General features: G+C 26.9%; 1 protein-coding gene across 3 annotated transcripts in view; it reads right to left on the bottom strand.

The window, feature by feature from the left end:
* The window catches only part of LOC129958799 (uncharacterized), a 35,168-nt gene extending 31,059 nt beyond the window's left edge, over positions 1–4,109 (bottom strand). For all 3 annotated transcript variants that reach the window (XM_056071477.1, XM_056071481.1, XM_056071484.1), the window contains exon 1: positions 3,799–4,109. Coding sequence is in view for 1 of the 3 variants with exons in the window: in XM_056071484.1 (XP_055927459.1) it covers positions 3,799–3,806 (8 nt within the window). In the remaining 2 variants the exon portion in view is untranslated. The remainder of the gene's footprint in view (positions 1–3,798) is intronic.
* Between the last annotated feature and the right edge of the window lie 9,183 nt (positions 4,110–13,292).

Genomic DNA, 13,292 nt, shown 5'->3' with positions numbered 1-13,292 from the left:
AAAATAGTTTTGCAGTAATATGTTGCAATTTTTTAAATATAATGAAATAATTTTCAAAATAAAAACTTAATGTAACTGTGCACAATAGTTTTAACTGCTTTTAGGGTTGGAGAAAGGAGCTATGATTTATGTAATAATAAAAGGCACTGTTGTCCTATTATTTTAACTTAAGGCACTATTAAATAATAAATTTAACAGTAATTTAAAGGCACTTAACTGCCTTGCTTACTGTTAAATTACTTCTGAAGGTGTGGCATTTAAATTTTTCCTTAATAAGAAACATGATATCCAGCAACTACATAGTTAATAGGTCTAAAACATTTGTTATTTCTATATTCTTTTCACCAATTTGAATGCCTGACCAAAAGGAGGTAATTGCATTTTGATTATCTACAGCACCCAAATCTCACATCATTATTTGTAATTAAGAATTGACAAACGTTTTGGTACAAATACCTAGTTTTAATAAAAAGCGTATCATAATCACCCCCCCCCTTAAACTACTACTTAACAGATATAATTTTTTCTAAATATTTGTTAATATGGAGCAAATTTATTTCTAAATTATCTATTTGAAACTTTCCTGATAAAATAAAATCTAAATTGATCTTTAATGGCTATTTCTGGAAAAAACAAACGGAGACTAATTATATTCAAGGCTTCTATTTGTTTCTTTTGATAACCCACCAATTTTACACAGGGTGCATAGCGCCATAAAAAGTAAAAACCATTTTTAAACACCTTAAAAGTGCTTAATTTTCTCATGAAGACAAAGAAAGCTTTTCTTTTTGTTTTGTTCTCCACAAGTTGAATATGATAATTTGAAATCATGTTCATAAAGGCTTGTTTACCGGATGTATCGCAAAAGAAAATCAACAAAAGGGAAGAATTTGAAGGAGTATTCCAGCATATGTTAAGACAGTGCTTAATGATTCTCCCCCCCCCTTCTTCAATTGCATTGCCATTTATTAAAATACTGAAATAGTTATCCTGAATGGACAGTATAAAATACGCACTTTGCCATATTTATTGTGAATTGAAAAACGTTCTAACTTCAATTTTTAATGTTTTAGATATTGAAGAATTTATTTAAGTTATGCTTAGTAAGTATATATTTAAGCCTTTATGTGTTGTTAAAGAATATACGATATGGTCCGATCAACGGAAAATATAAAAATTGCAAAATGAATTTGATATACCAAAATGATATATCAAACATGTGAAAAGCTGCTTTAAAAATTCTAACATATTGGATCATCATTCTCATTAATATGTTGTTTCGGAGCAAACACTTGAATGACTTACTACAGGTATTCAACTGTACTATAATGAATTGTAATTAATTGTGGTATGTTATTACATTAGTCAATCGCGTAAAATCTAGTATAGTGAAATTAACTAGAAGCCTTAAATTTTCATTGATTGTGATATCTTTCGTGGTATTTTTTAAATTTCCCCATCCATTTGAACATTCTTATTTGTTGGACTAATATCACCAACTTTGTTTTAACTAAAAAAAAGAGAAATTGCTGGATCTGGTACTTAAACATTTTTAAAGAATTTTTTTTAAAAAAAAGGTCTTTTACAGTCTTTTTTTCAGGGTTTAGATTCTATCATTTTATAATGATTTTTCTTTTCTTTTTATAACCCTTATGGAGAATTTTTCCCCAATAAAATCTTGCTTAATATATAGACTTATCCTGAGTAATGCCCAGCATAAAGCCATTGAAGTTAGGAACATGAAATTTGGAAAGTTATTTTTTGGGCATTAGAGGCTCACTAAGAATGGATTTCTCAAACTTTTAATCTGAAGTTAAATTAAAAAAATAGAGTTTTAAAGTGTTTTCATCATAACATCTAAGCCTATTATCGCACAAAATTTATTTTAACCCCATTTTAAAGGTTAAAAAAGAAAAGCCTTTTCAATGATAAAAATTTTGTTTGTCTGAATGTTTTATTTATTTATTATTTTTTAAAGTTTGAATAATTTTTGAGGAATCAGTTTTGGACACAATTTTATTATCATGAAATTCAAAATAACATTGTTTCTTCAAATCACTGAATCATATTATTTTGCAGCTGTTAAAATTATAGTAAATAATTTTTTTTAAATGCTTTCTTTGCTTTTGTTTAAAATTAAAATTTTTTAAAGCAGTTCATTGAATAAAAAACTTCATTTGATAAAAATTTTGAAGCAATGCGATTTATTGTCACGCGCTGACTTCAAGAAAGACTTTTAAAAAGAAAAAAAAATTCTACAATTGAATTTTTACTTTCTCGTAAAAAAATTTAGAGAAAATATTGTTATCTTCAAAAAATTCGAACTCGAGTTTTTAATGAATTTCCTTGTTTCAAACCTCCTAGAATTCAAAAAACACAATTTCGGAAAATGTTCGTCTGTGATAAAGACAAAGATAACACAGAACCACTTTGAGCTAGATGGATGAAATTTGGTATAAGGTCTTCACATCAAATTTGTAGATTTCGATCAAATTTTCAGCAATGTCCGTTTAGAGGAAGTTTGTTTGTCTGTTCGAATAAAAATTAACATGATAATTACAAAATGAAGACAGCTAAATAGGTAAAATTTGGTACACAGATTTAATACCTATAGTATATATATCTGTCAAATTTTGATCCAAATAGGAGTTCACCCTATGTCTCTATTCTTTCAGAAACATGTAAATACAATAACTTAAATATATCAAATTTAGTATGCAATTTTGTAACTAAGTGTAACTTTTTGTTTTAATCAATTGGGAAGAAAGCATCTATAACCTAAATTCGCTTTTTGGATAATTTCAACTGCATGCCAGAGATTAATCAGAAAATACTTGCCAACGATCGCACAATAGAATTAGTAAAAATGCTTATTCACTCCTAAGGTTAATATTTTGTAACTATTCTAAGGCAATGCCATGCTAGGTATTTAATGGCATGATGCGAGAAAGTATTGGGAAAAATACCTCCATCGACTTATTTTCATTTTGATTCTAACTACAAAACTTACTTTTTTTTTTTACTTGTTTTAGTAATTTTTGAAAACTAGGACTTGTTAAAGCATTTTCACTCCTTCATTATGTATGTGTATATATATATATATATATATATATATAACGTATCTTCTGAGCAATTTTTTTTAAGAACAAATTTTTGTTTATAGGTTAAAAAGCATGTTTTCATTAAATTTTAAGAATGTTAAATGTTCAAAAAAGTCATTTACTACACTTTAGAAATTCAAGGTGATAAGACAATTTCCTTTTAGTCTGATCATTTGTGAACGCTGCTATTATTTTCTATTAAAAATGATTTTACAACCACATTTAGAACATGGCATTGTTCTATCATTAATATCATGGCAGTTTCGCCAGTCATATGATAATAGCCATAGGAATGCTACAGTTCTTAGCTGATAAGACTGTAAAATTAAGTAATAAATTATTAAGCAAGTAAAATTACTTAATACAATGAGTCAGTGCTGGAAGAAATTTTCTCTTTCCATCCTAGCCATGTTGAAATGGATTACAGTAAATAAAACAAACTGTAATAATTAAGAAATAAATTTCTTATTAAGCTGACTAAAGGTAAAATTAAAAATACGGGGCAAATTTTTCGTCATCTCGTCTAAACAATAGGAAACTCGCCAAAAATTAAACATTATTTTAACATATTTGGCAATTTATCGCCTTAAAAAATTACGATGTGGCGTTAATGCGGTATTATTTAGTTTAGCTCCACTTTATTATTAAGCAAATATTTAAAAATAAGTGAAAATATAAATAAAAATTATATGCATACCTTTCCATTTTTGCTGATTTCAGAATCTTTTCTTTGTATTCCAACGCTTTCAATTAATTTCTTCTTTAGTAAATTAAAAACCGAAATCTCTGACCTTCTCTCATAATTATAATTAGTTTCCTATGAATATAGGGCAAATAAATATCACAAAAAAATTGCACACAGATAAGAAATAAAAGCAAAAATTAAAATTCCAGGGAATTTACAATCACAGAACTTCGGTTGCGCGTTGTAACGTAATTACGAAATATAGGTGCAAACGCACAAGGGAGTGACTTCTTTTCACAAGGTTACCGAAAAACTCGAGTCTCAATCGCAACGTTTATCCCTGTAGGATGGACGAATCCATCACAAACCGTACTTTTCATAGGCAGGATCGTTTTAGTGAGAGGGGCACCAGAGATAAGCGTTGTCATTTATATGTTGCGTTGTATCAGAAAGTCACAACGCTTTTCCCTGTGGTTTGGGAAGGAATGGTATTTTTTTTCCAAACGATGCGTCGATGTGTTAGCTTAAAACATATTTTTCAGTAATCTTTCTATTTATCTAATGGGTATTTAATACAAATTCCTTTTCATCTTTTATAAGTGTTCCTCTGTACATTATTTCACAACAGCGAATGCTAGAGAAAAATGACAGTGTTAATCGTTCAGTACAAACGAAAAATTTTAGACTATTTAATTTCTTCAAGTGACTTTTACTTGTCTTCCACTTTTTTTTTCTTACCTCTATCGCTGTTTTTAGATAATTCTGAATTTCCTGATATTAATGAATCTTGAAATTTTTTAAAAGTACTTTTTGCCTAACGAATGTTTTCGTTGATATATCTTCAAAGCAGGTGATTCACTGATTAAAAAAAAATAATAATAACATTAATGTACTAACTTATATTCCTTTATTTTTCATTAACATCTGATGTGCACTGTTACTGCAAAAAAAAAAAAAATACATGCCTTTTAAGATTTATGAATACAGTACCTTTGTTGTCAGAGAGAAATATTCTCCTAATGATTATATTTCTCCCGACGCTCCCAGAAAAGCTTATGTCTATTTATTTTTTTTTTAATTTCTAAGCTCAACATGTCTATTTGTCTTTATATGTTACCATGAACTGAAAAAATAAATAAAATTAGCAATAGCAGTATATAATTTTAAGTTATGATGTGAGAACATAAAATAAAATTTGGTTTTACTGAAAGTTGTATTTTTAAAACGTAGCTAGTTACAAAATGCATTCACGAATTGAAGCATCCAGAATAAATAAATATTTTTAATAGAATAAGCTTCTTGATATAAACTTTCTGTAGAAGTATTTTCTATAATATGATTAGAGTTAAGAGCAGATTCTGTTGAATCGGAATTTAGACTCAAACATTTTACACTGATATTTTGAATTTTCTGCAGTTCCAATTTAAAGATACTTATAGCTAGCTAACTTTTATGGCATAAAAATCCCTTCTCAAAACTATTATGTCCTCATATCATAAATACATACACATTCAAGACACTGTCAGGGAACTTCATATGTTTTGCATTTATTTTCCTTTAGACAATTTCAGTTATAAAATTTCTAAAAATAACTATGCAATGGGAAATTCTTTTTAAAAATATATAAAAAAAAATATGTAAAATACTGTAATATTTCATACATGGTTTCATGGGATCTATTTTAGAATGTACCAAGTGTTCAAAAATTGATCATTCCAAAACAGTTTCAGTATTGCCAATTTCAGTCTTAAACATTTTTTTAATTATAAAAAGTAACAGACTATGATTTGTGAAAAAATATAATAGTGTTGAAACTACTTAGATAAATAATTCCTTCATGCATCTTTCGGTATTTTATTGATTTTTGATTCGTAGATTGTTATTATGGTAGTCATATTTTTCAATTGAAATATTTTTTTATATTATCTATTGTCTTATTCTTCATAAAGTATACAATCTTGCATAGCATTTTTGTATGTAGTTTGCTCATTTAATATGCAACTTTATTCATTGCTCTTGATAGTATTAATGCCATTCATTAACATTTTGCACCCAAAATTATAAAAATTCAATAGACATATAAAAATTTCATATTAGTATTTCAAAAAAGTAACATGCTGAGCAATTTGCTTTGTTATTAGATTTTCGAAAGTTATTTAGTAAAATCTACACCCAAAACATCTCATATTATGCAATGTCAATGTTTGTTGGACTAACTCAGTGAAATATTCATATATAAATGTTTTACACTGTTATTTTTATAAATTATGAGACATATATAATTCAGTAAATAAACAGCAGATTGTAGATGCTATTTTTGTTTTTATTGCTAACCATTTATCAAAAGAACTGTTTAGTAGGCATTCAGCTAAGCAAAGTCCTAAGGATACCAATCTGTAAATATTCTTATTATTGTCTTTGTAACATCCCTATATTTTATGTGAATAAATATTTATCTGATATCTATAGGTAAGCATGCTCAATCGTTCCTTTGTTAACTGAGAGTACATTACAAGTTCAATGCTTAGCAGCCATTCATACCTTGGTTTCGGTAATGATTTCCAAGCAAACCGAATGAAAACAAATGTATAATTTTCTTAACCATCTCATAAAAATCCTCTGGTATATAAATATTTAAAACACATTTTAATCAAAATACTTTCATTCGTATTTACTTTGTTTCCTTGAGTTTTCAGATCTGCTACAACTTTGTGTTCATCCAAACTTATTATGTGTTCATCTTTTTTATCAAGTAGTAATATAAAATTAAAGAAGTATATTTCTGTTCATAGAAAAAAACATATTTTTGTACATATACTAATAAAAAAAATGGAAATAACTATTTTCATTATAGTCTTTTAATATATTATTATATAAGTTTATATTATTACATAATGTTATTCATTCATACTTATATTATTACATAAGTTTATTCAGTCACAAAAAGTCAAATACCACAAATGAATTTTATGAAATGCTGAAATATATTATATGCTTTTGCAAAATGCTTTGTTTCTAATATAGCAGCAACGCTAAATTTTTTAATAATTAGATACAATAAACCAATAAAAAAATTAAATTGCTATTGAATAAAAAAAAATCCCTGAAAAATTAAGATCTGTGTGTAAATTAAGTTAAAAAAGAATTTTATTATGCTATATTCCATAATGATAATAATAAAAGTTGATTGCAATAGATACTTTATAGAACATTATTATTATTAAAGTTTTTTCTTAAAAATATCTATTAACTATCATTGAGCTAATACCAAGTTCTCAATTCTTGAGAGATGTAGTTCTACAGATTCTCTAGATTAATTTGTATAATTTTAATACACGAGCCAAAATGTGGTATGCAGTATTTAACCAAATAATGCATAGAGTTGTAAGTCATCGAAAGTATTTATGTAAATATCTTTGTATTATCTAATCCATAAAACAGAACTATAAAAAAACTCATTTATTATATTACTTGTATAAATTTTTTATAGTTATTTCTATATTTAACTGGAGTCTAAATTAAAAGAAATATTCATTAATCTGGAAAGAAAATTTTTTCTCTGTTAAATGATCAATTCAATAATTGTAATTAAATTATGCTTAATTTTATATATGATTGCTAATACACAGATACCTTTAAACATTTTTCTCTGATGACATATTTCTCTGACAAATTTCAGTAAGAAATAAATTCATTATATTACAATTAGTTTGGGTTTTTTTTTTCTTTCTTTTTTATTGTGAATTTTCTTTGTTCAGTGATATTTTTGTTTGCTAGCAATTTGGATGTTTCAGGTTATGCATTTCGTAAGTATGCAGCACTATGACAAATTATGTAACACATTAAGTTCTCTTGATAAGGAATATATGTATACATATTCTCCCTATTTATTTTTATGACACAATGAAATCAACCAAGATTTTTCAAACAAATTAATAAATAATGCAATTATTCATAAGAGGAAGAAGACGGCATTACTTTATTTTCAAACACTGCAAATATGATTCTGTGAAACTAAACCGCGATCTGAAAGAAATTACTACGAACACATTTATTTACATTTTATAGTTATATAGTTTTACAGTTTATAGTTCATCACTCTAAACTACCTAGTTATGATGTAAACTTATTAAAGTTTAATCTAAAAGTTGTGACGTAATATAGTGCTATGTATTATTTATTTTCTATATTGACTATTTTATATGTTCCTCATTTAATTATATTACATTGTCAAACCAATAAGAATTTGGCACTTGATATTTGGTTACATTTTTATTTTCCCAAGTGTTATTCAAAATCTAGTGTTAGTTTGTTACATAACTATAGACTTATCAGGATATTATATTCATTCACCTTAACATGAAAATGGGAAAAAAAAAAAAAAAAAAAAAAAAAACCTGCTGCATGAGTTAGCAAGTAAAATTAATTCTTCCCAAACTATAATTTATTTGCTCTAATTTTTATATGAATTCTTAAAACTTCATTTCAAAAAATTTATATAATGAAACTATAGGGTGACCATAAAATAACTTTGCCTATTTAGAGGTATTTGCAATTAAAACTAATAAATAGAATGAAACCAAATTCCAATAAAGAGAAAAAAATCATATAGAGACGAGACATATTAGCTCTACTGGAACCAAAACATTAGGATCCCAAGGCTCATGTGGAACATTTTCAATACAGTGCTCTTCTATTTATACAATATATTGTACTGTCAACTTTTGTGTGTGAAATTTTGTTCCCTGTGTCTTCCACAGTCTATATATGTAATTTGGTTCCATTCTGTTCATTAGTTCACAGTTGCTATAAACAAGGTAATTTACTTTATTGCCATTCTTGTTTAGGATCGATTGATTTAGCAGCCATATTTGGCTATGTTGCAAAAAGTACGTTATTCAATTGAAAAATGGCAGTTTATTTATGAGCCATTTATTTTGAAAGTGGAGCAAGTCAGTTTTTGAAAAAAATGGAGATAATGGTAATTATAGATAAAACCTGTTATAATCTTTTTATGCGTAAAATATTTAGATTCTTCTTAGTTCCAATTCAGTTTCTAAAAAATACTAGAGAAGTCAACAATTTGTTTCTATGTGCTAGGCGTACAAAAACCCTTAACAGTTCCATTCTTAGTTGAAAAATAAATAATGGATTGTAAATTTTTTTTTTTTGATAAAAGGGGGGGGGGGAATGGCTCAAAATGACTACAATGGAAATTATAACTCTGATGCATCTGAAAGTGAATTTGGTAAGTATCAAAAGAAAATAAAAATTTTCTAGGTAATAATGCCACATCAATAAAATCCTCATTTGCAAGTAGTTTTATTCTTTTTATTTTGTTTGTAAAAATAAGACCCATGGCAATCGGTAATAAAAGAAGACTCTTGGAATCAGGATCTAAATGCAAAGGCAATTTGAACCAAAATTATTCAAAAAAAGAAGAGTTGAACTATTGACTTCGTCATCAGATGAGGATGATTCTACAGAGGAACGTTACGAAGAAAACAAGGTTACTTATATCCAAAAAATAAGAAAAGTCAATCAAAATAGTGGGGGAAAAAAATACCACTCAGAAATAGGTAAAATTATTCCTGAGAAAAAAATCGTGAATAAAGACTACCAATGCTCAAGGGCATGTACAAAACTAATTAGCGAGGAAGAACAGAACAAATTTTTTTAATGAATTTTGGAAACTTGCAGATTTTAATACGCAAAATTTATTTCTACATGGATTTACTCTCAAACTGGGTACAAAAAGAAAGCACTCAAGGAATTTCAAAGGAGCAGCAAAGAATTTTAGTTTTAAATATAATTTGAACACAAATCATTAAGATATTTTAGTATGTAAAACATATTTTTTAAACACTATTTAATATCTCTAAAGGACGATTGGACCATGTTCTGAAAGCAGAAGTTGTGGGAAAAGATTTACGTGGTCAGGTAGAAGGATCTTCCCAGAAAACCAGTGAAAATTTTGTAAATGATGTAAAGCAACATATTGAACGTTTTCCTCAGTTTGAAAGCCATTATACAAGGAGTCACAATACCAGGAGAAAATATTTAAACCCAGAATTAAATCTAAGAAAAATGTATAATTTTTATGTGGATCAATGTACATTGAATCAGAGACCTTATCTAAATTAGTGGATTTATATAAACATTTTTAAAACACAATTCAACTTGCATTTCCTTTATCCACGCAAAGACACCTGCAAAAAATGCGATGTGCTTAATAGGAAAATTAAAATTTCTTGTAATATTCAAGAGCAACAGAATCTGAGAGAACAACATAAAATGCACTTGATAAATGCTGAAATGGCAAGGAAATCTTTGCACGAAGACAAAATATGGCTGTAAATAATCCGGAAAATTATTTTGCATTCACCTTTGATTTACAAAATGCACTATCTTATCCTAAACTAACAGTATCAATTGCATATTATAAGTGGAATATGTATGTACTGAATCAAGGCGTCCACAATTTTCATAGTGATGAAGTTAATATGTATGTTTGGGATGAAACTATAGCATCCCGAGGAGCTCATCTTGTTGTTTGAAACACTTACAGACTGTGACAACCCAAAAACACACTATAGCTTATAGTGACATGTGCACTGGCCAAAATAGAAACATAAAGTTGGCCTTAATGTGGATGAAAATTGTTCAGTCCAGTGACAATGAAATAAATATCATTGATCACAAATTTTTATTGTTGGGGCATTCATTTTGCTAGATGATCATGATTTTGGAGTGGTAGAAATAGCAATACAGAAAACCAATTCCTTGTATATTCCCCATGATTCTATAAAATAATTCGAAATTGTTGAAAACATAATAAATTTTTAGTACACAAATTGAAATGCGAAATTTTTTTTTCAACCCAACCTCTGGAGAAAGCTATTTTAAAAAGAAAGAAAAATATCGATGGAGAAACCGTGAATTGGTTGAATATATGCTGGATCAGATTTACAAGGGATGCAACATACAAAATGTTCTACAAAACTTCGATAAAATGAGATGCTGAATTTAAAACTATTGATTTGTCACCAAAACGTGGAAGACCAAATAATTTTGGAAATACAGAATTATCTTTTATGTATGAAAAAAGAAGATCTATTACATCTGAAAAATACAAGGACACGATGGATTTATTACCATATATACCTCCCGTTCATCATGAATACTTTAAAATGTTAAATCTTGAATAATATTCAATTTGATTATACCTACGTATAAACTGAAATGTATAATTTCATAAAAAATTCTTCATAAAACTAAATTGTTTGTTGTTATGTTATATTTTCTATTAGAATATTCTTGGTTTTGTTTCCTATTTTATCAAATGAATAAACGTTTATAAAAATTTGAATAGTACTTTGTTTTTATTATTAAAAAAAGGCTGGTGCAACTGAAATATTATTTCCAATTAAATGAATGATTGCAATAATGCTTCAATTTTGAAAGTGAGGCAAGTTCATTTAGTTATAATGGAACTCTTATTTTTTAGTCAGCACTGTAAACACTATTGGATTATAAACTTACATTATCTGGTTCCACAAAATACACAAAAATGTATCTATTATTACTTACCAATATTTTTAAATTTATTGAAACGCAAACCTTTAAATATCTCGCAATAAAAAAAATGGACTTGCCCCATTTTCAAAATGAGCGGCTCATATATATATATATATATATTGAAATTACAAACATGCTGAACAGTCAAGCTTTCTATATTTGTATAATCTATATTAGTTCAATGTCTAACATTTTATTTTAATTAGTGTCATTTCTGTTTAAATTATTAATTGGAAAATGAAGTAATTTTATTTTTATAAAGCAGAGATTTATTCCTTTCCTATATTCAGAGTGTCAATAACAGGTTGTAATGTTATGAATATTCTTAACCATTATTATTAATCTTTCATTATTTTTTTTTAATATTTTGAAATATACTGAGAAAGCTTCAAGTATGGACAATAGCAGGAAATTATGTCAGTAGAAAATTGGATTTAAATAGTTATACGTTTAAAAAAATGACTATAAAATACAATTCCTTGCAACTTTAAATCATTAACAGCTGCAGCTTATTTCCAAATAACACTAATTAAGCTGATAAATTTCATCCAATGGAAACATTTTAAGTATATTTACAATTATGTTATAATTTATAAATGATTAATTTGTCACAAAAAACTTAAATTATCAATAAAACATGAATTGAAATATAGTTTTATATCATGCATTAAAAAGATTCCTCATGTTTTCGTACCTTATTTATTGAGATTTATATGTTAAGTAAAAAAGTAGTTTGTTTTATTTGTACAGATGAAGGGAATAACTTGCAGTCACAAAAATTTTATTCAAAAACTTTTGAAGTTTATAATATATTACACTATACTGGAATATAGTAAAGTAAATCTCAATCAAACATTAATTTTGAATTAATTAACATAATAAATCTCAAAATACTTTCAATAAAATCAGAAAACTGATTCTTGAATAAAAGCTTGCCTTAATATACAACGAAAATTACAATATATACTTACTTACTCAACATGCTATGGTTATTATACTGCTATGATATGAATGTTATTGCTTAGTTTTGTGTTTTGTTTAGTCAGCTTCATGAAAGTTAGATATAAACTGAATAATTGAAAATAAAGAGAGAGAAGATCTAAATATTTTCCCTGAGTAGTTAATTGTGATATCAAGTTGTTTTTACAGTGAGCACTTACAAAAATTTCTAAATTATTTTTCTAAATATATGTTAATGTTGTTTTACTCATTTTTTAAAAATAAAGATAACTTAGATCATTAAGTTTTGGTTGTATGTCTTCTACTCATAAAATATGTTATTTAATTATGACTACAAATGTGAATTCCTGTTAGTTTATCACCTTAAATTATTTACAAATTATAAGTTAGAAGAATTTAACATGCATTTGCTTAAAACTACAAGAGTAATATAATGACCAAATAAAATGGCAGCATATATGGAACGGATAATGATTTGTTTTATTTTCATATTAGATACATGGATATAAACAGATCATATACTGTGTTATCAATATCACATTACCTCTCCACTTACAATGTAATTTATACATTTCTAAAAAATTTATATGATCTTTTAACGAAATGCATCACAAGAATAAATTTGTAAACAGCAAAAACATCAATTACAAAGATAAGGAATGGCGATTTAAAAATAGACATTAATTAAGGGAAATTTATGATTAATTATTCATACTCACTAGATAAAAAAAAAAAAAAAACTGGTTTTTTTTTTTTTAAAGAAGGAAAAACCGATATCCACATTCACGTACAAAAGCAATGACAACGTTTCCCCTCATGCTCATCGAAAAACGATTCAACTGAACCGGGATAAGTGTTGAGCTACAACTCAACATTTAAAAGACAACGCTTATCCCTGGTGCCCCTCTCACTCAAACGTACCTACCTGTGAAAAGTACGGTTTGTGATGGATTCGTCCCTCCCATAGG

Source organism: Argiope bruennichi, chromosome X1, assembly GCF_947563725.1.
Source record: "Argiope bruennichi chromosome X1, qqArgBrue1.1, whole genome shotgun sequence".
Lineage (NCBI taxonomy): Eukaryota > Metazoa > Arthropoda > Arachnida > Araneae > Araneidae > Argiope > Argiope bruennichi.
Note: the sequence above shows the minus strand (reverse complement) of the source record. Positions and strands in the feature narration are given on the sequence as shown.